This window comes from Cardiocondyla obscurior, linkage group LG06 (assembly GCF_019399895.1).
Source record: "Cardiocondyla obscurior isolate alpha-2009 linkage group LG06, Cobs3.1, whole genome shotgun sequence".
Classification (NCBI taxonomy): Eukaryota; Metazoa; Arthropoda; class Insecta; order Hymenoptera; family Formicidae; genus Cardiocondyla; species Cardiocondyla obscurior.
This window is the reverse complement of record NC_091869.1, coordinates 5,954,432-5,979,481: the sequence shown is the minus strand read 5'-3', so window position 1 is coordinate 5,979,481 and position 25,050 is coordinate 5,954,432. Positions and strand designations below refer to the sequence as shown.

Sequence of the window (25,050 nt, the reverse complement as noted above, 5' to 3'; positions counted from 1 at the left end):
CCGCGAGCCAGTCAGCCTAAGCGAGGTGTACGGCTCGCGGCGTCGCGGGGAGCGGTTTACGACTTTTGCGAGTTCGCGGCCCGAATTCTCGCGGCTCGATCTGTCAAAGTGACGCGACAGGTGACCGGCCTCGCGGCTTTCGTTGCGCGTAGCAGGAACGGATCGTCGAGCGTCGGCGGGACGCTGTTTCCGCGCCTCGGCCAAGGCGTCGTGTTCCGCGAGGGTGAGAGAACGAGCAGCGGCCATATTGTTTAAATCGCTTCGTGTTCCACTACTCGCACACGGACTACACCTCGGATGTTTACCCTGAAACGATGCGGCAACATGTCTCCTGATAGAAAGAGGTGAGTGCACTCCTTCTGGACGTCGTTTTTTTTATTTGTGCCCTTCGCTCTTCCCCCGCCCCTTCGCTCTTCGACGGGAAAGGACCGCGGGCTGCGTCGAGACGCAATTCTTTCCCCCTTCCTCCTCCTCTTCCTCCTCCCCCCGCTTGGCGGGTTTAGACAAGTCGGCTTCGGATTGTTTCCCGGCAGGGTCGTCGAAGGGGGAAGTGGACGGGGGTAAAGTACGCCCCCGGACTCGCGGGGAGACGCGTCTCCTGGACTCTTCGTTTTCTTTTTCTCTCTTTCTTTTATTTTCTTCTTTTTTTCTTTTTTCTAACGCGGCGGTTTGGCGGGAAGGTTAAGCGTGGGAGAGCGTTGCAAGGGGTACGCGAAGCCTTCAGCGTGCCCTTTGCATCACTCTCGACCGCGAGATCCGCGCCAGGGCGAAGGGACGCTTAACCTCGTCGTGCGGGGTATCCGGCGTTGGCGGGAACGCGTTCCGTCCGCTTCCCGAGCCTCGTGAAGTTAGCCTCTTCCAGGCATTATTTGCCATAATGGCAGCTAATTAACGAGCGTTGTTATTTTAATTAACCGCCGTTCTCAATACATTAATTTTCAATGCCGAGTGGAAGGACAAGGGGAGGGAGAGGGAGAAAAGTGTCTTCCCGCAATTTGTTTAACTAGGCTAAATTAATTTCAAGCTACTAATTAAACATTCACGACCTTTCGGTGGGCGCGTTAAAACGGTTGAATTAATCAGAGCCTGATAAACGTGAGAAATGGTCCACAGAGCTGGAAACTTCCCGTCTTCCGTTGCTTCCTTTTACGCGTCGCTTGTTTGCCGCGACGAAAACGAGAAGGAAATCGAGTCTCGCGAGCGATAATAACATCCGCTCATCTTCAAGGTGATTTTCTGCTAGTCGAGTCCTTATTATTATCGCTCGATTATTATACAGTTATCGCGTAGTTTATTTCTCAGCCGGGCGATAGATTCCCTCGATAGGCTGATCTTGTTTCTTTTTAAAAATTTACATGTATATGTGTATCCCGAAGCCATTTTTGCTAGCACGGATTAAATTCAATATCCTCGTTATTTTCTTGTAATTTTTAGAATTAAAAAAAAACGCGTTAAACCGAAATTAAAATTAATCTGCATTGATAGAAACGCTCTTTAGGACGTCATATGTATTTTTTTGAGGGGAGGGTGTTTAGGATTTCAGGTGTTTCCTGTATTTTATTGTATTTCGTTGCAATTGGCACTTTTCAGCTACACATTTTTTTTTTAATTATTATATCGCTTCTTATGAAAATATAACATGCATTATCTGCCCATGCCTTTGTTTCACGGGATTATTCGTTTCTTTTGTTTCACTTGCCCGCGTCGATCTCGTCTTTCCCATTCTTATATCCGATAACGAGTATAAAATAACCTGCGAGGGGATCAGCTTTCTACTGCGAGATAAAATTCTACGAGAAGGAAGGGGGACATCAAAACCGATAAATTTTATCAGTTTAACATTTTCGAAGGGATCAAATTATATCCAATCGATCATCTTCTCCCAGTTCTCTTTCGAATTTTGCCAACAATTAACCCTCGAACGCTCGTCGAAAGCGGGGAAACTCTTTATTTTTCATCTCGTCCGTCCCCGAGATGAATGCTCCCGCGAAGCGGAGTGGTTCCTCTTAGTTAGCCCCGGCATCGAGAGGTCCACTTATCAATATTGCTCGTCAGGAAGAAGATAGGGTGACGTCAACCAACGTCCCAGTGCCCCGCATGGCAACTGCCAGACCGCGAACAAACGCAGATGAGTTGTACAGAGCCACGCGGTTCTTGCTTCGGTGAATTGAGAGGAGAATATAGCTGCTCTCGAATAGCTACTATTTTTAATTAATAAATTTTACCTAAATTTTATTGATTAATTAATTATAGTTTAATTAACTACGATCGTCGTCATAAAATTATAATTAAAGCCAAAAAAAAAAAAGAGCTATCATTCTCAGAGTGGTCTCTTCATGGTCACGCTTGTCTTACGTTTTTTCTTGAGTTTCGATCCAACTCTCTCGCATCTTCTTCTCGCGAGGGGCCTCCGTTTGACACCCGCGCCCTTTATTTTCGCGGAGACTGCTGGACCGCTCGGCGAGATTGACCTCTCGGTGTCGCCGGTCATCTCGCGCTCGCGCGCGCGGAAACAAACGAGAGACAGCTGCCCGGTCGCGGGAACACAAGCGGCAGCGAACCCTCCGTGCTCGCCCGGCCCTCGGCCCTCGGCCCTTTCATCCGTCGCGCGGATGCGCCGCTATTCAGCGCGCCGTGTTTGAGAGGGATCGACACCCGGCGACGCGAGACGCGCTTTGCATCACACGCCATGCGGCGTCTTTAACACGCCGATCTCCTATCGCGGCGCACAAATTCGATTGTGTCTGAGGGTGAAAAACAACGTCGACGTCACCTAGCCGTGGACTCACGAAAATCGAGAAGGGAAAAAAAAAAGAAGCGACAACGAGAGATGAGGCTACTCGAAATAATCGCGGCCGGCGCGCAAAATTGGTTGTATATCCGCGAGATTCTTGCAACGCGGTTTTTTGCCGAGCAAGGTGACGGCTACGGGCGATTCTTAGCGTTTACTCGAGCGTGTAATTTCGGGAATGGACCATGCCACGGTCGGCGGTTTGCCTTTTTTTTTTTTTTTTTTAATTCGAAGCGAGGACCCGGAAGGCGGCGGGGCGGTCTCCGCCGAGGAAAACCTGTCCAGACTCTTCTCACGTGGCGACCTGCATCCGCTGCATCAGCGGCGGGCGTGTACCTGTACCGTCGGTTCTTCGTTTCTTCCTTTGCGACCGTCTTCTCTCTTCCACCCGTAGATTCCTCTTCTTAGAATCGGGCGCGCTTCGCGCGGCGGCATACGCACATCTCTTCTCGCAGGAAGTCCTTTCTTCCAGATTTTGCATATTCTTTCAACTTCGGCGTATGCCAGCTCTCAATTTCGAAGCGGGTCCTCGGCTCCAAGACGAGTCACGCGACGCTCCTCTTCGTTGGAAAAAAAAAATCCCGCGTGCAGCCGCGGCAAAAATCGAGCGTGAAAAATTAACTAAGGTAGATGAACAGTATACACTACGATGTTGCATTTCGCATTCAATCAATCTAAATCGCAGATAAAATTAACGCAAAAAGAAAGAAGTTTATATATAAAAAAAAAAAAAATTATATATAAATATATAGGAAATTTATTTTTTAAGTTCTTAACGTCTGGAAAGGATATTTATTGTTAGATTTAGAAATCCTGCGTGTTTCTTTTTTTTTTTTTTTATTAGAGACGCAATCCACGGAAGGTTCCCCGGCGGTTTCGCGCCATCGATTTGCGGCCTTCCGTCGTTTTTCGTCAAGGAATCGATCAATTCCCAGATTTCGTCAGCGCGATACACATCGCCGAGACCTTGCGGCTTATCCCGAAGACCGCGGGCCCTTTCTCTTACTTCCTCGTCTTTCTTACATTCTTTTTCCTCGTCAGCATCGTCGCAATATTCTCTCTCTGCTCTCTCATTCTTTTTCTTCCAAGTCTTCTTCTTCTCGTCTTCCTCGCCTCTGCTTTGCCTCTGCTTCGCCTCCTCTCTCTTATTTTTCTTGCTGCACCTCCCATGGGTCAATCGACTTAAAGCGTCATTTACACCGAGTCGCGATAATTTATCACCTAACAGATTTTCCGGTCCTCGAAATTTTAACGACACCTCCAGCGAAGCGACTCCCTCGCGTCGCGCGTCTGCCGTTTCGCGGCTGCATTATTTAGCGTGCCGATATTCGAGGAATAAAACGTTGATTTCTACACGTCAAGTCTGTTATAAGCGCGGCTTAAGGTCCGGAGGCCGTGAGTTCCTCGAGGTATGCGCCGCTATTAAAGTACATTCCCACAAACAAAGCGTGCTTTTCATTTTAACGACTCCGTTCGAGGCGCTCAATTCCTTCGCGCTTGAAAGAGAGCGGGTTAAACAAAAGCCGCGTCGTGAGCGAAATAAAATAATATCCGCGCGCGTAAACATTTGTCTACACTTTTCATCGATGCGGTAAGCGTTGCGCAAAATTTTTGCAGACTGACGATCGCTCGAGGCCGACCCGCGAGTCGCAACAAAAGCGAGATTTTCGATACTTTTATCTCGCGCACGATAAATCTAGCGACAAGCAGCCCCGTTGTTTTTATTCCGGTTTTAATTTAATTTGAAACAAAAGAAATATATTTATTTCCACGAACAAAGTTCAGTAATTAAATTTACAAAAGTCGAAGCTTTGGTGTGCCTTTTTTAAAAAAAAAAAAAAAAAAAAAAAGAAATTGCGAAAAGTTAGAAAGTAAGCGAAGCCGATTCTCTCGCGTTGCGTTCCAAGGCATGTAAGTTCTACGTAGGGCTGGCCGGCGCCTCTTCCACTTCACCCTTCGAGGGCTTCGAGTCGAGATGCCGGTTTCCTCGTGCGCACTTCGCTCTCTATCTCCCTCGGTCTCGATAACTCTCTCCGTCTTCCTGTTCTCTCCCTCTGTCCCCTCGCGTCTCCGTCTCTCCCCAGGGTCTCGACCCTTCCTCTCCTCTTTCCGCCGTTTTTTCCCCTCCACCGTCGTATACCAGCGTTAGACCTGCCGTTGCTGTTTGCCATCGGTGAGGAGTCCCCTCGTGGCCTCGTATGGCAATCCCCAGTCCGAGTACGACCGCCGTTCGCAGTGGACCTTTCGGCGCGGTACTCGAAAAAGTAGCCGCGCGACGTGACTCCTAAAGGGCTCGCAAGTGTTTTTTTTTCGGCGCGTAAGCTCGGCGTCCGCGCGCGGCGGGGTTCCGGCGTCTCTTGTCCCATTTATCGCGCTTATCGACGATCCTCTTCCGCGCCGATCAACAGGTATATTCTCACCCCTTCGATCGAAAGGAGCGCGATACGAAGGAAGCGCGCGCGCCCTTCACGCGGAGAGACGAGGCCAAGGGGTCGAAGGCGACGCGCGGAGGAAGGGATGCGCCTCGCGTTTTGGCGCTCGTAAGGCTCCCTTTGCGCGTAGGGCCGCCGAAGGGTAAAAGCGCGCAAGCATGACCGCGTGAGGCGGAGTGGAACACGGCCGAAGACGCGACCCGGGGGGTGATCGCCATGGACCGCGCCGTTATCGCGCCCAGCAGCCGGTAGTGCTCGCAGAGCCGGGGGGTGCTGTCGCAGCATCCACGCGGGAGAGGATCCTCGTATCCCGCTTTACCTCCCTGGGCTCTCCTCCGCTCGCGTTTTCCCCCTGCCCCTCAGCGGGGAATCGTGCGTCGCCTATGATGGATATATTCTCGAACGGATTGCTCGCGCCGAATGGATTGTCCATCAGCAGCGCGGAGATAGCGGGTTATCACTCCTTCTGCTCGCCGCCGATCACGGAAGCGTAAGTAGCCCCCCTTTCCCTCCTCTTCTGAGATCTACGTGATTATTTGCTCATCTCGTTTGCCGTCGTGAAGATGGTATCCTTTGGTTTCACTTTAGACCGATCATGTAAGATGTAAATATGTGTATTTGCTCTTGGAAACCTCGTAGATATATCGTCTCGGAAGACGTAGAAAGAAAGATTTCGAAATTTACTACGAGGGTATTCAGGCGAGAGAGCGGAAGCGTAGCGCGGTATCAAAGGATGCTGCGTTATCGCGAGATAGATTACGAAGTTGTTTTGACGCACATTTGTCGCTTAATGAGAGCTAATGGGCCGGCGAGTTTTTAAAAGCGAATCGTTGGTTATTTATTAAAAAATATATAAAATTAAGGTTTAAATTAAATTAAAAGAAAAATGCAGAATTTCGTTGCGACAAGTTTAATATTATGTACTACATAATACATATAATACATAATAATATATTTAATTAAATTGTATCCTTTTTAAGACGCCGAAAGCCTCCGTTGTGTAGCACGTTTCATTCATATACCGACCGCTGACTATTAGATATTTTCCCTTTTTTTCATGAATAAAAGAGAAACAAATGCTTTGTCAAGAATATTTCGCACGTTAGTCGGCTTTGTTTGTCCGCCTTTTATATTTCCCGACGTAGTGCTGAATAAATTCTTTTACATTCGTGAACTATTTCCGTGTCTTACATAAAAACCCACATGTGAAAGTAAAATTAATTTTATTCTAGCAACAATTGCAATTGTTTCCTTTGAAATGGTCTAGGTCAGGCTGCGTATTCCTAGGCAAATGACGGGGAAAGAAGGAAGACAGGTAGTACTTTGCAAATGAGGTATTTCGGGTAGAAAGAGCGAGAGAGAGAGAAATAGCGTTCGTTCATCACGGTACTAGGGTGACGGGGAAAAAGCTCGAGCGTCCGAGGATGAACGGATGGACAAGAATGCCCGGGGTAACATCATGGTTACTCTCGCAGCGTGGTACCCGAAGGTAACGCGACTGTCGCGCTCCTCAAAACCTCGCTCGCGTCGTACCGAAGGTAAAAGAAAAACGACTATTCGTCTTTTCCCGGCCGGTCCGTTCGCGCAGGTTTACCGTCTCGACAAGACAAAAAGGGGGAGATACAGGGGGAGAGACCAGGTTGACTAAGGAGATTTAAACCCGGTTCCAGGTCAATTCTGCGCTTGGGAATTCGTGCATCGTTTATTTTCTACTTCTCGCTGGTCGCTCGGGCCCTGGGCCCCCGGTACCGTTCCTTCCCCGGGAAGAACTTCCTTCACGCGAACTATCAGTCAATTTCGGTTTCAATTAGACGGCGTTACCTTCCGGGACTTTATCTTCCCGCCCGAGAAGCTGTTTTTCGGAGATCCAATGCGAGAGAGCGCTTGGTTTTTAATTTTGTCAAATGCCTTGCTGGTTTAGAAACTTAAAGGGAACGTGGGAGGGTTTTTTTTTCCACGTCTGTGGAAATACTGCTTGGCAACAGTAAGATGTTGCCAAAGGCGAACTCTTGTAATTCTGCAATTTCACACTTGGCCAGGATCTTGGAAAGGTCATTAAGTCGGCATACCGAACACCATCGGGAGGTCAGGTATTAGCATAGACCGCTACAAAACGAAGGAAAGGAAGGCAGGCTGTTATGTAGCTCTGCAAACACGCGGGGACATGAATGACTATACCCCGAACCGAAAACGATACGTTTCTTTTTGCTTTCCAGCTCTTGTGGATTTTTCTTGGTATACGTCAGAATCGTTGACCATGCGTCGGGAATAGTTTCGTAATATACATGTGTTAAAGTAAAAGTTTAAAACTCGATATCGCTTGACACGTTGTTGCAACGGTGATAACCGAATTAAACAAAAACGTCTTTTTCTTTTCTTTTCTTTTTTTTTTTTTAAAGCATTATACTTTCATGAAGCTGTCCTCATTAGTCATACATCACTCTCTCATGGAGTCTTCATATAAATAGATCGCGTATTATTGTGCTCGCGTCGCGTGTGGTCTCAGACCGGCGAGAGATTCTCTATCTCGTTCTTAGGGGCCTCCTGGGTGTCGGCGAGATCTGTGAGCTCCTCGCGGCAGTCATTAGAATTGAAGTCAACGTTGCGAAGGGACGTTTCTTCAATGGGGAATAACACCCCGGGCGCGTTGCGATCGCGGGCATGCGATTAAATTTCTCGGGTTCCACAATCGAATTTAAAACTGAATCGCGCCGACAGTCTGGACAGCTGCCAGTCGTTGCCCCAAAATTCCGCCGAATTGGACCGTGTGGGGTCGGCCGAGAAAAGAAAAAAGAAAAAAAAAAGAAATAAAAATAAAGAAGAGGAAGAAGCCGCCCCGAAACGTCAAATAACAAATTTCGAAGGGGGTTGCCGACGAGATTCGCGACCCGGGCCCCTTGAGGAGATTTCTTTCAAGATGGGATGGACCGCCGCGGCCCTTCGACTGCTCTCGCAGCCCGTTCTTCTTTCCTTTTCATTATGTTTCGATATCGATTTGGCGCACTCCCGGGCTGGCGGTGCCGATCGGCGGGCTGCAAGGGCGAACTTGATTTCCAGCATCTGCCCGAATTGAAAAAAAAAAGAAAAAAGCACCCCTAAATAATCTTGTCTAGCGAGCACTGTGCCACCTTTCAAAAACCGACGAGACGTTTCGCATTTATTATCATATTCGATGCGTAATTAATTTACCCCTCGAACAGAATTAGACGAAGCATTTGGAATCGTCCGAAAGCACCGTGGTGTATTAAATAAAAGGAAATATTAACTGTCAAGCAGCTAAAGAATTAAAATTGCACTCGTACAATTTCTACAATTTTTTAATAATAATTTTACATAATAATTTCATAATATTTAGTTTAGTATTAATTTTTATTATATTATAATATAATTAATTATTATTAGTAGTATTTAATTCTAACAACTTTTTAATAATAAATTTTCTTTTTTTTTTTTTTATAATAACGAATTGAAAGAAAATTGCGCGAGGGGTTGATCGCCTCGGAGATTTTCCTTCATCTCGGTTTCCGCGTAACGATATAAAGAACCACGGTCTCGAATATGTGGAAGATGTAATCTAATCGGATCGCACACATAACGTCGTAATGTCACGCACACGAGCGCGATACAATATGCGCGAGATCTCTCGTCGTCTATGTAGCCTCGATTCCCACGGTGGAATTAAAGATTCACGAGTGAAAATATCCATCGCACTTGTCATGGGAACGAGCACCGGGTGGCTCGTCCGATGTACAATCGCCTCGCAATGGGCACGGGGATAAAAGGCGCGGTGTTAGGGCGCACCTCGGCGGACGAGAGGGATGAAACGCGCGCGCCCGAGGGTCTTCCCGCCTTTTTTTTCCACGTCACGCCGGGGATGGAATTCGTAGACGCGCCTTGTGCATCGCACATGCGTACACGCACGAAGCGCACATGTGCGTGTATTTCGGTTTTTTTTTTTTTTTTTTAGACGCACGGCTGATCGAGAAAGATAGCACCCCGGGGTGGACTCCACTAGTGAATGACCGGTTAATGTACATGTATTGTTATGTATTATCTAGAACGCAGAAGGGAAGACTTTGCGGAACAATTCGATTTCCGAATAATTAATTGAATAATGAAATATCCGGCACGATATTTAAATACTCAGTTGGAGCTGGCTTTGCTTTTTTTTAATAATGACGGAATAAAGTCCCTCTGGAAAATAAAAACCCTTAAAAAAAAAAAAAAGATATGTTTGTAAAAATCTGGTTGATCGATTTTCTCAGTGATCGCGGAAGTGATCGCTTTCCCGATTTCTTTTTTTTTTTTTCACACGAGTATATCTCGACGCGGAAATAAGCGATCTCGTCTTAGATCCGCAGACGCGGATGAATATTTAATTCCCGATACGAGGCTGGGACCCTTATCGTATACCGTAAACCTGTATTTTCGTGTAACCCCACGGGAACGAGAGGAGCGCGCGATCACTCGATTATTGTCGGCGCGTACTACACGCGCAAACAAGCGCATATACCTGCACCGGTGTGCGTCACACGGTCGCCGATGCACGCACGCACACGTACGCGTTTCCTTCACATGTGCACGCGTCACATGAGAGAGCGGGTGCGTATGCTCGGGGAGCGTTCTATTATGGGGAAGTTTGATGGAGCGAGTGCGAGGGCATCGAGGCAGGTGGTAGCCAGATGTCTTTCGGTAAAGACTTCCACCCTGATGTCGTTGGCTGGCTGGCTGGCTGGCTGGCTGGCTCCGCACAGTTCACCAATCGTACGTGTAGGTAAAGCCCGTATAGGTATGCGTTCACCTATGCGCTCCACCCGGCCCGCGTGTACGCACGTCTGAAACCGGCACGAAATTCATCTCGCCGGGCCTGTATCTCGCCCCGCGGCCTTCCGATCCTTCAGAATGCCGGAGTGGCCTCATTAAAATACGCCGTGCGCCAAACTACCTGGTCTTGGCACCGGCATCCCGCCGAAGCGATCTCTCTCGAGTCGACCCGGACGCGAGAAACTCACCGGAGGTTCTCCCGTCGCCTGGGACTTTCGACCTTTTCGTATCATTTGCGCGCGACTTGGCCCCCACGTTTTATTAAATAATTTGATAGATTAACGGAAACGTCGAGGCGCCAGTTGCCCCGAGAGTTTATAAAAGGACAGTAATCGCATCTCGATCTATACGCGCCGGTTCGGTTTATCGACGTCTAGATGATTATTTATTAATTTCACGAAAGTGCCAACTGTTTTAATTAAAACAGGTTCCGCGATGTCAATAACCTTGTACTTACAAGTCAACCGTGAGAGCCAGCCGCCAAGTCTCCTTTCGTGAGGACGAAAGGAGTCGTCGGGATGGAAAGAGAACTTGATTTCTCGAGCGTGGAATTTTTTAAGATAAAGTTTGACTCTTTTTTTTTTATTTTTTTTTTTTTTTATTAAATTAAATTGTTTTTAACAGATTTTTCTAATTGATTATTTCACAAGTCTCAGTAAGTCGGTAAAAAATTCAGGAACGTTTCTGCCGTTGTCAGAGGTACGAATTCTGAAAGCGTTCGGAGCGGTCGTTCATGTGACACACCTCGTGTCATCGGACGCGGGCCCTACGATGTCCTGGGCCGAAGGGAGAGGTGGAGGCACGCGTCATCGTAAGCGCCGGTATCTTGGGCGATCGTAAACGAGATCGTGGCGAGAGGGTAGGACACACCGGGGCAGCAGCTGACGCCGCCGCAGCCATGAACGAACCCACACCCTGGATCCATACACCTGGTCCCAGACACTAGAAAATTGACGAAAGGATCAATTGTGTTGCGGGCGTCGCACGCGACCAACGCGGCGGGATCCGTATTTGCGCTGACCCAATATTCCCCGTCCTGTTGGAACACGTAACGGCACAGTTTGCCCGATAAAGCGAATCGATTCCGGTATCTGTGCGATAAAGAGTCTTCTCAAGAGGTGCCTTACGCGGAAAGAACGCGCGAAAGCCGAGACGCTTGGAAATTGCACATTGTAAATTGAAATTATTATTATTATTATTTGAATTGTTATAATTAGATAGATAATAGATTGATAGAAAATAATTCTTTAAATTATTAAAAAAAAAAAAAACTTAATAGAAAATTTAGTGCACTAAATTTGTTTAGAAAGATAAAAAAATCATCCAGATTTATTACAATTTTTGTTTATCTTTCGCAAAATTAATTTTTCTTTTCCTTTTTTTTTAAAGGTAAATTAACTATAATTTTAGATTTTGATTTTGAGATTAAAAATTGTTGCAGGCGCGACGTTTGTTTTGTCAAGACGTGCAATCGTCGATCGCCTCGAGCGGGCTTTTCGTAGCGTATCAAAGGTACGCCTTGCACGATGACCTTATTGTTGCGTGACGCGCGACAAGCGGAAGTGAGGAAGTAAGGAAAGAAGGAAGAGGAGCTAAGGGCGCCCGGTGTGCGTGTGTCGTAAAGGCGAAATAAACGCGCGAGCGTGAACGGAGGAAGTGCTCTGTGGAAAAAGAGAGAGAAAAAAAAAAAAAAAAAGAGGGGAAAGTTCAGGACATTGGCAGATGTCCATACCTCGGCGTGCACGAACCGGGGCTTTCTCCTGGTTCTCACGAGAAGTCAGATCGTCCGATCCCGCGATATCGTTTTATTAGCCGCTTCCCGCTTGCACCGAAACTCGGATAATTCTCACTTCTGCCACCGTTCCGTCTTTCTGCGTATCAATTTTTAATAAACAACGGAGGCAAAACGACGCCAGATGCGAGGACTATCAGAATTCTCGGCCAGAGTTTAATCAAGCTGTAGATCGATATGCGATAATAAATGAATAAATTATCGGATAACGTCATCCGACAATTTATTTATTTATTTATTTATTTATTTGCTAAAGAAGGAGTAAAACGATGACTTTAGTAAATTAAGTAGAACGGCTGGCGTTCGTTGTTCCGCGTTACGTTAAAGATTAACTTTTACGAGCCGCTGTGCATGCCATCGGTTAGTCGCACGTGTTACGCGAGTTTTATGCACGCTGGAGCCGAGAAACTGTCGAAGAGGAAATTTTTGCACGGCGACAAAAGGCACACCGTGCATCTTTTCCTAGCTAAGCACGTAGGCAGCTGTTGGCGGCACCTGTTTCTGTTGTCGCCTTACGAGTCAAAGCCACCGATAAACTTGCCCGAGTATTTCATTTGATAATTCGGCGAAGCCGAAGGACGAAGGTTGTCGCACAGTAAGGAATTTCGCGCTAATTGTACAGTTTGTTATTTAAATTCTTTTATTTCAAAATTAGCATGTTGAATTTTTAAAGTGAGTACCGAAAGCGTTTCCGTGCCTTATCGATACCGCGATTGAGGTGTTCTTTCGTGAATGGCGAAGAATATGGACGAAGTCCTTTTAGGCCTGCCATGTGCTTTGAAGGAGTTAAATTCGAGGTAGGCGGCTACGGTTTGAAATTCCGCGAAGGCAGTCTTTACGTAACCTGCCAGGAAATTTTTGTGCTAATTTAATGTTCCTCCTATTATCAAGAATTAATAATAACTGTGTTCCAGCCTTCCACAGTCTGGATATAAAAATCTCGAGACTCTATTTCTGAAAGAAATTATTCAATTTATTTAAAGAAAAAAAAAAATTGAAACTACTCTTTCTTTATTTTATATTTAAGTATTCAGCAAAATTAGTTTTTATCGGGGCTTAAATTAAAAAAAAAGTTTACTGATTTAAAAAAAAAAAAAAAAAAATTATTTATCGTGATAATTATTATCCGAATAAAAATTACGATGACTTCGACGCTGTCGCGTTATCTTTTTATTCCAGTCTGGACTTTCTTACGATGCACCTTACAGACTTTCAAGTATCGAAGCTGCTCGGCATCGATGTAAATATATTTTAATGCACGTACACCTGCGGGGAAACGATATTTTCTTCGCGGAATAATAAAAGTATGGTACGACTTTAATGATATGTAAAAAAAGTCAACTGTAATTAGTAGTCGAGGTGTGCGATTAACATCTTAATTCATCCTTTCCGTTGCACCACGACTCTGGCATTTCCCAATTTATCGGCATGACAATTGACTTTTTTTTTATCGAGTTTAAAGAGATATCTTTTCCTCCTTTGCATTAAATATTATTCATCGGCTGGGCCCGCTTGCCGTATCACGCGGCTGTTATGAAAGAGCCTTTTTCTTCTGGCGTAATTAAACTTAAGAGAACGACGTCGTTTGAGTTTGTTTGCATTCCATGGTGTTAGACCGCCTGGTATGACGTAACTTCATCTCTCGTATCGCCTAATAATGCGCGGTGACTGCGTAGTTTGAAATAAATTTCGTGGCGGTCGCGCGATAAATGATTAAAACGAAAACAAACGCAAATGCAAGCTAACGAAAATAATTATTTTTTATATAATTATTATTATTTTATTTTATTTTTTTTTAAATCAAATTTTAATTTAATGTCTGCATGCAAATTTCCTCGTTTCTGTCCGCGATATTTCACTCCCCGTGACATTTATTGATAAACCTGATCGAAATGGGGGTTCATTAGGGGTGAGGACGTCGTCGATCGATGGCGTCCCGCGTACGAAGCGACGATAGGAACTCCGGGCCATCTGCGGCACACATATGTCCGCGGGTGCTCCGTTGCTATCGTTGCATAAGCCAACTATATCTCCAGTCGCTTACCCCGGGTTCTCCCCGGTGCTTGCAGCTGTCAAGGGCGAGGGAAAGGGGCAAAAGCGAGGGTGAAGCAGATTGCATGGCGCGCACCGAGAAGCATTCGGCATTGCCTTCTGTTCTCGGGTGCATTGTTGCTCGAGGGGGAGACCACGCGCGGGTCCACCTCCGCGAAACTCGCATCCCAAGACTTCCCAGATTTTTCGAATGTAATTAACATCCTCCGACGTGATTTAATTTTAATTCGTATTCATACAAGTTATTTACTTGTTAAAAGAAAAAAAATAGAGCGGCGTTTGAGGGTTGAAGGATATAGTAAATTTCTGAGCGAAGGACGGCTGAAGAAAGTCTGCGAGGAAGCCTAACGAGGAAGCGCCAATTACTCGGGGAACGAAACGCGGCGGAAGTCTCGAAAGCTAGGGAGAGAACCCCGGGGTTTGTGACCGCAAGGACCGGTCGTTTTCGCGGTCGGAACCGCTTCCCGGGTCGCGACGGTGGCGAAATTGAGAGAGGACGATGAAAGTCGTCGCGACGGAAAAGAAGAGAAAGGGGAGGAAGAGGTCGGGGCAGGAAGGATACTCAGCCATCCGTGATTTCCCGCCTCGACCGTTGCTTCCCGGATAGATAGAAGATACACGTGTTCGCTTCCGTATTTGGCTTTTGTTGCGCCTTGATTCGCGCGGGTGGCTATAGGCGAACGTTACGGGAAGGAAGACGGTCGTTTTCTCACGGGGGACCGTGCTATTAGCGATATACGTCGAAAATTGATAGGATCAAGGCTTCCATTTGTTCCGGTTGTAATAAGCTGGCACGCATTGCGCGGTCGCTTCTATTCGAGAAAGGGAATTAAATCTGAGATTTAAAAGCGACGACGTCCAAAAATTATTTTTAGTCCGTTAATATTAGCAAGAAAAAAAAATGTAATATCTTTACTCGCAGGATTTGAGTCCACACGATTTATCTAACTGTGTTATTGCTTGTTTCAGGTCTCGATCTGGCTACGATTCTAGCAGCGGCGGAGAGTCCGACAGTGAGTACATCACACCGAATCGAAGCAATCGGGGACAAATTCAGTCACAAATTTCCATTACAAACTATGGACAAGGAAAGCACATAAATAAGGGACGCTGGACTAAAGAGGAAGTAAGTTCGTCATACTTCGCCCTTTAATTAACTAGAAAAAATTGCTTTCGTATTGTTCTTCTTTGTCTTTTACAGAAAGTAGATTTTATTCGCTCAGTCTTATTCTGAATTTTTCTCATGTCAGATTTTTTTTTTATATTTATGTATATCGCTTTTGATCATACGCTTTTCTACGTCAGGCACATTGTTACATGTATCGCTTCCTCTTAGCAAGTTGAGGGGAAGGAGGATGGGGGAAAACAATGACCGTGCGGATTCCCCTTCCCCGAAAAAAAAAAACTGTCCACCCCTCGTATTTTCAGCAGCGAGTTGCGCCGCCGTGTTGGGAGGCAGATGCCCTCGGCTACCCCATAGAGCATAGGGTGCACTTACACGACTTCACGTGGGAAAGCCGTACGGAGGGTTCGATCGATCTCCCATGCGTCCGTCCTTCCTCGTTTCGTACATTTATGGCGAGCGAATAAAACACCGTGGGCGGTGTGAAATATTTTCAATTACCTACATGCTCGTTTTTCCTATTTTCAGGATGCTTTATTGAAGCAGATAGTGAGCAACGCGGAGCAGCAAGGCACCGGGTTACGATGGGACATCATAGCTGGCCAGTTTCCGGATCGCAGCGACGTGCAGTGCCAGCAAAGATGGGCAAAGGTCGTGAACCCGGAGCTGGTCAAGGGCCCGTGGACGAAGGAGGTGGGTAATTCTTTTCTGCCGTCATTATCGTTATTCCAAAAATTTTTTTAGGAATTTAAAAATCTCCGATAATTCTCGCATTCAATTTGTATACGTCTATTACACGATAAACTTTTTATTTTTGTGTTTTACAAGTCTGTTTCGTTTTGCAGGAGGATGAGAAAGTGGTAGAGCTCGTGGAGAAGTACGGCCCAAAAAAATGGACGCTGATAGCCCGGCATCTCAGAGGACGGATTGGTAAACAGTGCCGAGAACGATGGCACAATCACTTGAACCCAGAGATAAAGAAAACTGCGTGGACGGAGGCTGAAGATCGAATAATCGTCGAGGCCCATCGTAGGGTTGGGAATCAGTGGGCGAAGATCGCCAAGCTCTTACCAGGCAGGACTGACAATGCAATTAAAAATCATTGGAATAGCACGATGAGAAGGAAATATGAAGGTGAAGAAGGAAGAGCGGCGACTAAAGGTATTTTTCGTGGTACAGGCAACGATAAATTTTGATGCAGTGCTACATAAATTTTAACATGATAAATCAATGAAGGAATCTTGTTGTATTTAGGCAGAAGCAAGAGAAAAAGCGCGCAAAGCGGCAGGGATCCACTTAGTCTGGATGACGATCAAATGAAAGCTGTCTCGTCTACCAGTTCGATAGTGACAGCGGGTAGTTCTTCGCAGAGTCATAACTTTGAGGTAGATTGGGTCAGAAGTTGGGAACATGCTGCAGCGGGATATCAGAGCGCCCTGCAAGCAAACAAGCATACGCACAACAATGAAAAGTGTATATCCCCGATAAAAAAAGGATCTTTACGAGGAAAAGCTGAAACAATCTCATCATTGCCTAAGTATGTTACCTTTGAAATAAACGCGAAGTATGTACATTTTTTGGCAGTCTTTAACTGTTTTCTTTTTCCTCTGTAGGTACTTTAACTTGCAACAAATATCAAACGAAACGTCCGACTCCAAGAGTCCGGAGATAAAATTAATGCCGATGCCCGACATGGAGGATATACCCGAACAGTATTTGGAAAAGAAAAATCAGCCACCTATATTACGCAGGCGTAAAAACGCGCACAGTTTGGTGCAGAGGATAGACATTTCCGACAATGGGAGTCAGTCAATTTATATTACAACGAGTCAATTGCAAACAGGAAACATCACTCCGTCGACTCCTATCAAACAACTTCCGTTCAGTCCTTCGCAATTCCTGAATAGTTTGAGCCCATCAGAATCGTGGCCTCGCGCGAGTACGCCTAAGGGAAGCAGCCCAGGTCCACTTACGACGCCACAGCCTACTGGCTTTCGACGAAGTCAAAATGGTACATTCCTAATAAAATGTACATGTGTGTATATCACTACAAGTTCTAAATCAATTTATTACTTTATATAGCTTACATAAAATCTTCGCCAGGACATTGCTTTGCATGCAGAATATTTTAAATAAATTTACGAAGATTTAGAATTTTTTAGAATTTTTTAATTACTTTTTTTTTTATTATTTTTACAGATGGTAATACACCAAGAACGCCCACGCCATTCAAAAACGCTCTGGCCGAGCTCGAAAGACGAACCGGAGCCGCGCATTTGCCTGCTACTCCTAGTCGCCTAGATGCATTGACTGAAATAATAAAGCAAGAAACCGAGAACGAGGCTGGAACGAGCGCGATTCAGGAAGATTCGGGATACAGCAGCATGATACGGAGGCGCGGTAAAGAGAACAGTGCACCGGGAGGAGGAGGAGGAAAGCGCGCGCGGAAAGCTCTCTGTCAGGCTTGGGCTCAGGATAGCACGGACATGAGTTTTCTTGTGGAAACACCAGTATGTTGTCTATACAATTACTCGAGGCAACTAATATTACGTTCAAAGAACATAGAAATTACAAGTGCTTAGCTTTTGTGAATTATGATTTCACGAACTTAGAAGTATATGATATTCACATTATTTAATTTACACTTTAACGTTTATAATATTGTAATTTTTATGTTTATTTTGAACGTACTCGCAAATTTTGAGAAATTAAATAAAATTAATGAGTATTTGTTTTATCCTTTTATAGAGTAAAAGTTTGGAAACTTCTACATTGTTCTCATCATCATCTATGGCGCTAGAAGATAGCTTTTTGACGGCAGAAACCAGTCCCACAAAGGTAGATCAACGTACTCAAAATCAAAATCAAATTAATGATCAACCCGCCCTATCCTGGTATTATTCTCGTACCAATCGTCCTTAGACACGCTAGCCGGCCTTCTAACTTTTTTCTTTCAATGCTATGTCTTTGTATAAATTTTTGCCTGACTTCATATCTGATATTGCTTTTTATTCATTATTTGAGGACAAAATCTAATTAGCGCAAGAGATCATGATAATTCTTTAAATTTTCTTCTACTACTATTAATATTCTTTTCGTCGCTTAATATTGCCCAATCCAAAGATTATCATTCTTGTTAATTTTAGGTATATAATACTATATATGTACTAAACATTAAGGCCATTCAATTTTATTTATTTAAACTTATACGGTTCCGAGACTTTGGCCGTTAATTATTTATATTTATTTAATATTACTATTAATTTTATTATTTTAAAACTATAAATATTAATTTTTACGTGGGAAAAAGAAAAAAAAACGTTTATGTTGTTCAAATGTGACCAGTAAGAAAAGAAAGCATTTAAATTTATTTATGTGCATACCTTTGGGACAGACAATATTTGTTGGTCTTACAAATTGTGGTCTTTTATATTTTATACCCGGAAAATTAAATTATTAATTAATCGTTGTAGTTGTACATACAATCGGCAGGTGACCGATCTTGTTTCGTTTTTGTTTGCTTCAATCTTATTACTTTGCTGAGAATGGATTTAAAAAATAAATCGCGAATGACTAATATATTAATAACGTTGCTTGCAAAATATGCGGCAGTAGCATGGGAAAGGGTAGATCAGTCCCTATGTAAATTTTGTCACTTCGGACATGTTAACATTCATTCCATGTCAATTCTTCGTCCCTAAAACGAATCCTCGATGTAGCCCTGCACGAGCATAATGTTTTTTTAAATATTTTTATTAATATTTATATGTAAAATAATATATCTGTAAATATTAATATTATTTATGTATTTGTTTTCTTTTTTTTTTTTTTTTTTTTTTTTTTATTAATTATTATATATTGAGTTGTCGCATGTTAATTGCATACACTAACTAATAAATTGCGTACACTAACTGAGATCGTTTTCCTTGTACAGGCCTGGCCTAGCGTACCAAAGTACCTCAATCTTTTCCCAATCCAAAGATATTTATACGGGATATATGGAACGCGAACAACCCCAATATACGGCGCGAATCTGAAATGTGAAGGCCTAGTCTTTTCTTATTTGAACTGAACGTTTTGTCCAAATTAGACTATTGGCACAAAATATTATAAGCCTGTCTTCGAATTCTGAAATCTTTTCTTTGTAAAGAAAAGTAATTTAAAGGAACCTTGTCTACTTTTTTTTTTACCACGTAAACTTCAGTAATAAGTTCGGTACAAAGGTAATCAAAGAATTCTTAAGCTGTAGTTTGATGGACTGAGAAAGCGTCTGGAGATGAAAGAAGTGTCTTAAGCTCGTAGACAGGGAGCGACATGCAAACGAAAGTCCTTGCCCAAAGCCAACCTTGCGCCCTTACCTAAGAGCCTAGTCATTCCACGAATTGTGGACAGTCTTCTCTTTCTTCTTCTTCCTCTCTCTACCTCTAGAAGAACCGTTGAGAAAAAAGAACACAGCGAGATACGTTATCGCAGTTCTTCAGCCCTAAAAAAAAAAAAAAAAAAAAGAACTGATCAGTTTAATCTGTTACTTTTCGCCACTTACAATTTAAGTTACTTCCTCTTACCCTTTTCTCACCCTCCTCAAGTTCACTCTTTGATATATAAAATCAATTCTATTGTTTTCTAAGAACATCTCTTATTCGCCGGCTGTAGCTAGTGTGTCTATCCTTTCCAGACTCCTCACGACATTACGTCCGTACAACGGAAGCCGAATGCCAAGAGAGCGATCACGTTCGACGCATTCGACAGTCCTTATTGTATCTTCAACCCTCTGCCTCTCAGGCCGGTAAAACGTACCAAGGTGAGTCGTCTTCTTTCTTCTTCAATTTTTATTTCTAGATTTGCCTTTGTTAGAGAGACACGGCTGCACGTGCCAAGTGAAACATTCTAATTTCTTTTCTTTCGTAGACACAATTGGAAGCGCAATGGATAACTGTGGCATGTGGTCGTACCCGCGATCAGCTTGACATGACACGCGCCGCTCGACGCTTTTTAACCAACCATGGATGGGTGCCGTTGCGTCCACGTTCTTTGAATTTTTAAGATAAAAAAAAAAAACAAAAAAAAATATACCGATATCCGGTCGCACTTTGTGGTACAAAAGACAACATTAATAAACTAGTCGTAGATAAAGGTATAAGGGCGCTTCCGTTTCAGGAACGTGCGGATCACTATTGGTTAAATCACGCGTTATAAATTCGAGATGTAAATTAAACGACGAATTCGATCAGTTGACCTCGATGTGCGTGGATTAACTCTACACTGCGCGATTAACGAAAGGGTACTTAAAAAAAGAAAAGCATTACATTATTTTGCTCTATTTTAGAACTGCTTTTAAGTATTTTATAAATTTATATACGAACCGGTTGAGAACTAAAATGGTATAACTCATTTGCCACATTTAAAGAAACTAAGTTTTCATTGTAAGTTAAAATTTTATCCAATTAATAGTTTGTTTAGTGAAATCTATAAAAGAAATAATTTAATCATTTATACGTATATATAAAAAAAAATTTTATTTTATTTATAAAACTGATATGAGAGAAAACTTCGTATTTGGTAAGTTATACTACTTTGATTTTCAACGGTTTACATGTATTAATTATTACTAATATGTTATACTAGTTTATAATATACAAACTTTTTTTTTTTTTTTAATTAGAATCTTAGATCCACTTCTAAATTGATACTAACATTACAGCAGACGAATGAGTATTGAAAATGCAAATAAATAATTTTAACATTATATAATAATGGGAATAAAGTTCAACGTGCCCATGTGCGTGCTGTAGGGTTAAATTTTTTGTCGTACGAAGTTATGCGTCATTGTAGATATCTTCGGTAATTTTAGACGCGTCGAGTGCAATTTTTTGAATTCGCATACACGTAACATATAACGAAAGCCACAGTGCAACCGAATTTTGCATCCGGGATCGCGGGGTTGTTGCACTTTGTCGATTTTAATATTGTCGCGTCGTTTTCAGTCGAGATATAAGTAACACGTATATAAAAATAGATCTTTGGCGTCCACGTATTGGATAATAAGAAGTAGCATACTATATATATATATATAACATTGTAATTTTATTTGCTGTTTTTCCTGTAAACTCCGTCCCGTAAAAGAGAATGATTTCAATCTGCCTGTTTGATAAGACAAAAGAGAAAAATATAAAACCCCAGGCAATACCTAAACCTATTTCGTGACGTTACATTTCTAGAAGTGACTTCTTAAGAGGTATCTGGCAGACGGAAATCATTTCTTCATAGAGCAAAACCCGCATCAAAATATTGCAATCCCGCTTCTGCTTTTTCATGAGACTTAGACGCATACCTCCCAAATGAGCAAATAAATGCAAACGTCAACTAATTATACTCCTGGCGGAAAACGCATTTTTCGTACGTAAGTATTCACTTCTTGTCATCCTTTCTCTCTTTCTTATATGGGAAAGATTAAAAGAATAAAATTATAATTGATTTATTTGATACAGTAGTATATATTATACGTAATATAAAACAAAATTATTATTGCAACGATTTATGTACAAAGAGCCTTTGTAATTCGTATTTAATTTACAAGTGAAAAATAAAATCGTGATAAAAATCACATTGGAATCTACGTATATCGTTTTGTGTCGCGAAGTTTTTCTAGTGCAAGTTTGGACACGTAATGTGCGAGATGTTTTCCTCTAGTGACAGACGCTAAACGTGTAATCATTTAACATTTTCTAAAGCTAATAAAGCTGCTTTAATGGAACTAGTAATATTATATAATTAAATAAAATTGCCACAAAATCTAGTAACATCATTCTTAAAAATGTAAGTATAAAGAACGATATTAATGAATGTGACAATTATTAATTGCATTATTTACCAATGTATGAAATTGTAACAATATAACATAACTTAACAATGTAATATCGAGCAATCTAAAAAAAAAATTTCGATACCTTCACATAAAATATGCTAAATATGCTTAATTTTTATAACAAAAAGAAATTAACTATAGATATTTAAGGACTGCTCAATATTTGACGGCTTATTAAAAATATCACTATAACATCACTAAAATGTCGCTAAAATATCATTAACATTCAGTAAAATAGAATGATAAATGGAATGATAAAGTTAAAATTATCTATATAGATTTATTTTTACTAAAACATAAAATCTTTGAAAAATTGCATTTTGAGCGACTCTTGACTTCTTGCATTTTAAATAATTTCTACAAAATTGTCAAATCTGAGCTTTAAAAAAAGTTAAGCACGCATGTCAAACATTTCATTATAAGGTGAACTATATTTGACAAGTATTCGATAATTAAAAATTGTTTATCAAACAGCAAGATTTTCATGATTAATATCGTGATTATTAGAGTATTCCATCTAGATATTATATGTGTGAACAATTAGACTAAAACAGATTACGTAGATTTATATATTAATAAGTGAATATATTAGCTGCTAGAAGAATGGTTCTTTTTCTCTCTCTCAGAGAGATGCAAACTCAATACACGCACATCGAAATGCAGCAATACACACGTAATGTCTTAATATTATTCAACGAAAAGTATTTTTCCCTAATTATTTGCTACGTCGATACATTTTATTGTTGCATTAGTGTGTGCCACTTGTATGGAATAATTTGTTTTGTATAAAACATTTACATTTACAGAAAAATTGTAATGGGAGCAACAATACACGCTTAAATCTTCCGCGACTAGATTACAACTAAATGAGATCTAAGACAGAATTGTATAACTGGAAGCTTGTAAGAAATTACGAACGGAATTTTGCCAGACTTTACTCTTGCTTCTACATTAACCTACGTGAAATATGTCGTTTACAGAACAATTAATTAGGCCATCAGTTTATACATTTTAATATGGCAAGAGTGGTATGTATATATGTATTAAATGGCAATTCTTTCACTACCAATGTCAAGATTTTGCAACATACATACAAAGGTTGTAGTTTTACTCGAGATAGGGTGACATCGTGCTACCACTGCCTAATATGAAACATTTCGAGACATCTTGTATACAATTTTTTTTTTTCATTTTTTTAAACATACGTTTGCACACACATACACACGTGCCACTTTACGATTTTATTAACCGAACTAAATATACCATGAAGACAACAAAAGTGCGTTTTGCTAGAAAAAAGATAAAATAAAGATAAAATTCTAAAATAAAAGTATTATAATGATCAGCATACTCTTTTCACGATTGATGGAGAATATCGGATAATTTTTTCAAACTTTGGCTTTACGATCCCTCTTTTTCCTCTGTAATACCGGCTGCTTCGTTCAGGCTGTCGGGATCTGTAAAAACAATTGAAAGTTCACGTAATCGTTTACAAAGGTAAAATTAATCGATCGGTGATTAACCGCTACCTGAGCAAGGGGAGCCCTTTATCCTGCAGGTATTGTAGCTACCACAGTTCAAGCACTTCAATCCAACGATGTGAAACTTTACTGTGGATTCCTGAAATAACAGGTATCTTACCATTAATATCTTTCAATTACTTTCCATGCCTCAGCATTTGGATATACGTATGGAGAAGTAGATTTGACCTCGTGACAGTCTTTACATAAGATATCGGTTTTACAGTCGTTATATTCTTCCGGCATTGGCGTCAACGACACTTCAGCATCCAAATATTTCCACAAGTCCGTCATATCTAAAAGTGACACCTGACAAGACGGGCAGGCGTAATGTCCCGAGTTTAATAACTCTTCGAAACACATACGGTGAAGTAAATGCCCACAATCGGGAATGTGACACGGTATACGACTCGTGTGAATGTCCTCCAGACACACGGGACAATTGGAATGTGAAACGTTTTCTATGCACTGTAAAATTAAATTTATATTATGCATAGCGGTTTTATTATATTAATTTAAATTTTGTATTATTCTACACTTACCGTATGCCCATTTTGTAATTGAATCGGCAAGCACATATTACACTTGGCACAGTGAAAGAACTTGTCATGGCCGCCAACTCTGCATATTCCACATCCGTCGCAATGATACTGATTTTTGTCCTCGTCATCGAACAGATTGCATTCCAGGCATGTATACTTGCCAAACTGACAGTGACAATTTTGACAAGTAGCTTGGACCGGCTGACGGGTGTCGCAGAGAACGCAAATCAGTTCTGTAACTTCTTTCCTATTCACTGTATGTGCCTCTTGCTCGTCGTGACAAAATCGGCAAGTATACACTTTGTTGCAACATGGAGTCTGTAAAGAAAGGATATACAAAAAAAAAAAGATAAAATATGAAAAAAATATTACACAGTATTTAATAATTATCAAGACTAAAATTTCCAATTAAGTAAAAATAAATATAGCTGCAGAATTGCGCTGCTAGGCCAAGCTCACCACAAATTTAGATTTTCGTTTGTAGTGCTCGCAGCCGTAGTTATTACTTGCGTGCGTCTCTTTCCCCGAGGTGGACGGGAGATACATGGACCAGACACAGTCACCCTTTTTCGAAGACTTCCGGGTTTCTTTGCGATCGGTGACACTGGCCTTCTCGCTATCGTCGCCGCTTGCCTCCGCGTTGTCGCGCTCCGCGGTTTCGGAGCTTTCGGCGCCGTTTCGCTCGTCCGCGGCGGCCTCTTTAGCGACGTCGTCGCGGTCCGCCGTTTCAACGTCCTCGACGGCTTCGGTGGCACCGTCGCTGCTCGCCACTTCCTCGTCGTCGTGATCCGCGACGTCGCGTGCTTTCTTGTCCTCGCCGTTCTGCATGCCGACGTTACCGCTGACTCTGACTGCTTTCCCGTCGACCCAGGACGCGACCTTGCTGCCGATTAACGCCGGTGCTGCATCTCGCACCTCCCGTCCTCGTCCTCCTCGCCTTTTCGTAATCCTCAACTCGCCGTTTTATCGACTAGCTGAAGGTGAAAGAGAGCGTCGTCGGCGGGATTACGGAAAAACTGTGTCGATTCGCGGCCACTTCGTCGCCAGGAAACCCTCCACTAATTCACAGTCACTCAGCACGCTGTACAAACGCCACGAACGTGACGGAC

At 42.6% G+C, this 25,050-nt stretch overlaps 2 protein-coding genes across 4 annotated transcripts; one reads left to right on the top strand and one right to left on the bottom strand.

Annotated features, from left to right (window-relative positions):
• Nucleotides 1–7: 7 nt before the first annotated feature.
• On the top strand, nucleotides 8–21,630 carry Myb (proto-oncogene like protein Myb). Of its 3 annotated transcripts, none has more exons than XM_070657618.1 (10): nucleotides 8–344; nucleotides 14,861–15,017; nucleotides 15,543–15,707; nucleotides 15,860–16,175; nucleotides 16,269–16,551; nucleotides 16,628–17,049; nucleotides 17,214–17,524; nucleotides 17,763–17,852; nucleotides 19,690–19,815; nucleotides 19,923–21,630. In XM_070657618.1, exons 1-10 carry the CDS (start codon nucleotides 298–300, stop codon nucleotides 20,055–20,057), a joined length of 2,052 nt encoding a protein of 683 aa, XP_070513719.1. In that variant the 5' UTR covers nucleotides 8–297; the 3' UTR covers nucleotides 20,058–21,630. The 3 variants fall into 3 exon arrangements, with proteins under 3 accessions (XP_070513719.1, XP_070513717.1, XP_070513718.1); XM_070657616.1 differs by lacking the exon at nucleotides 8–344 and adding an exon at nucleotides 5,374–5,713; XM_070657617.1 differs by lacking the exon at nucleotides 8–344 and adding an exon at nucleotides 5,381–5,713 and having other exon boundaries at nucleotides 16,628–17,025.
• On the bottom strand, nucleotides 20,639–25,050 carry Rchy1 (Ring finger and CHY zinc finger domain containing 1). The gene is made up of 5 exons (XM_070657667.1): nucleotides 24,401–25,050; nucleotides 23,942–24,259; nucleotides 23,589–23,867; nucleotides 23,409–23,499; nucleotides 20,639–23,336 (listed from the first exon to the last, which is right to left on the bottom strand). Exons 1-5 carry the CDS (start codon nucleotides 24,767–24,769, stop codon nucleotides 23,281–23,283), a joined length of 1,113 nt encoding a protein of 370 aa, XP_070513768.1. The 5' UTR covers nucleotides 24,770–25,050; the 3' UTR covers nucleotides 20,639–23,280.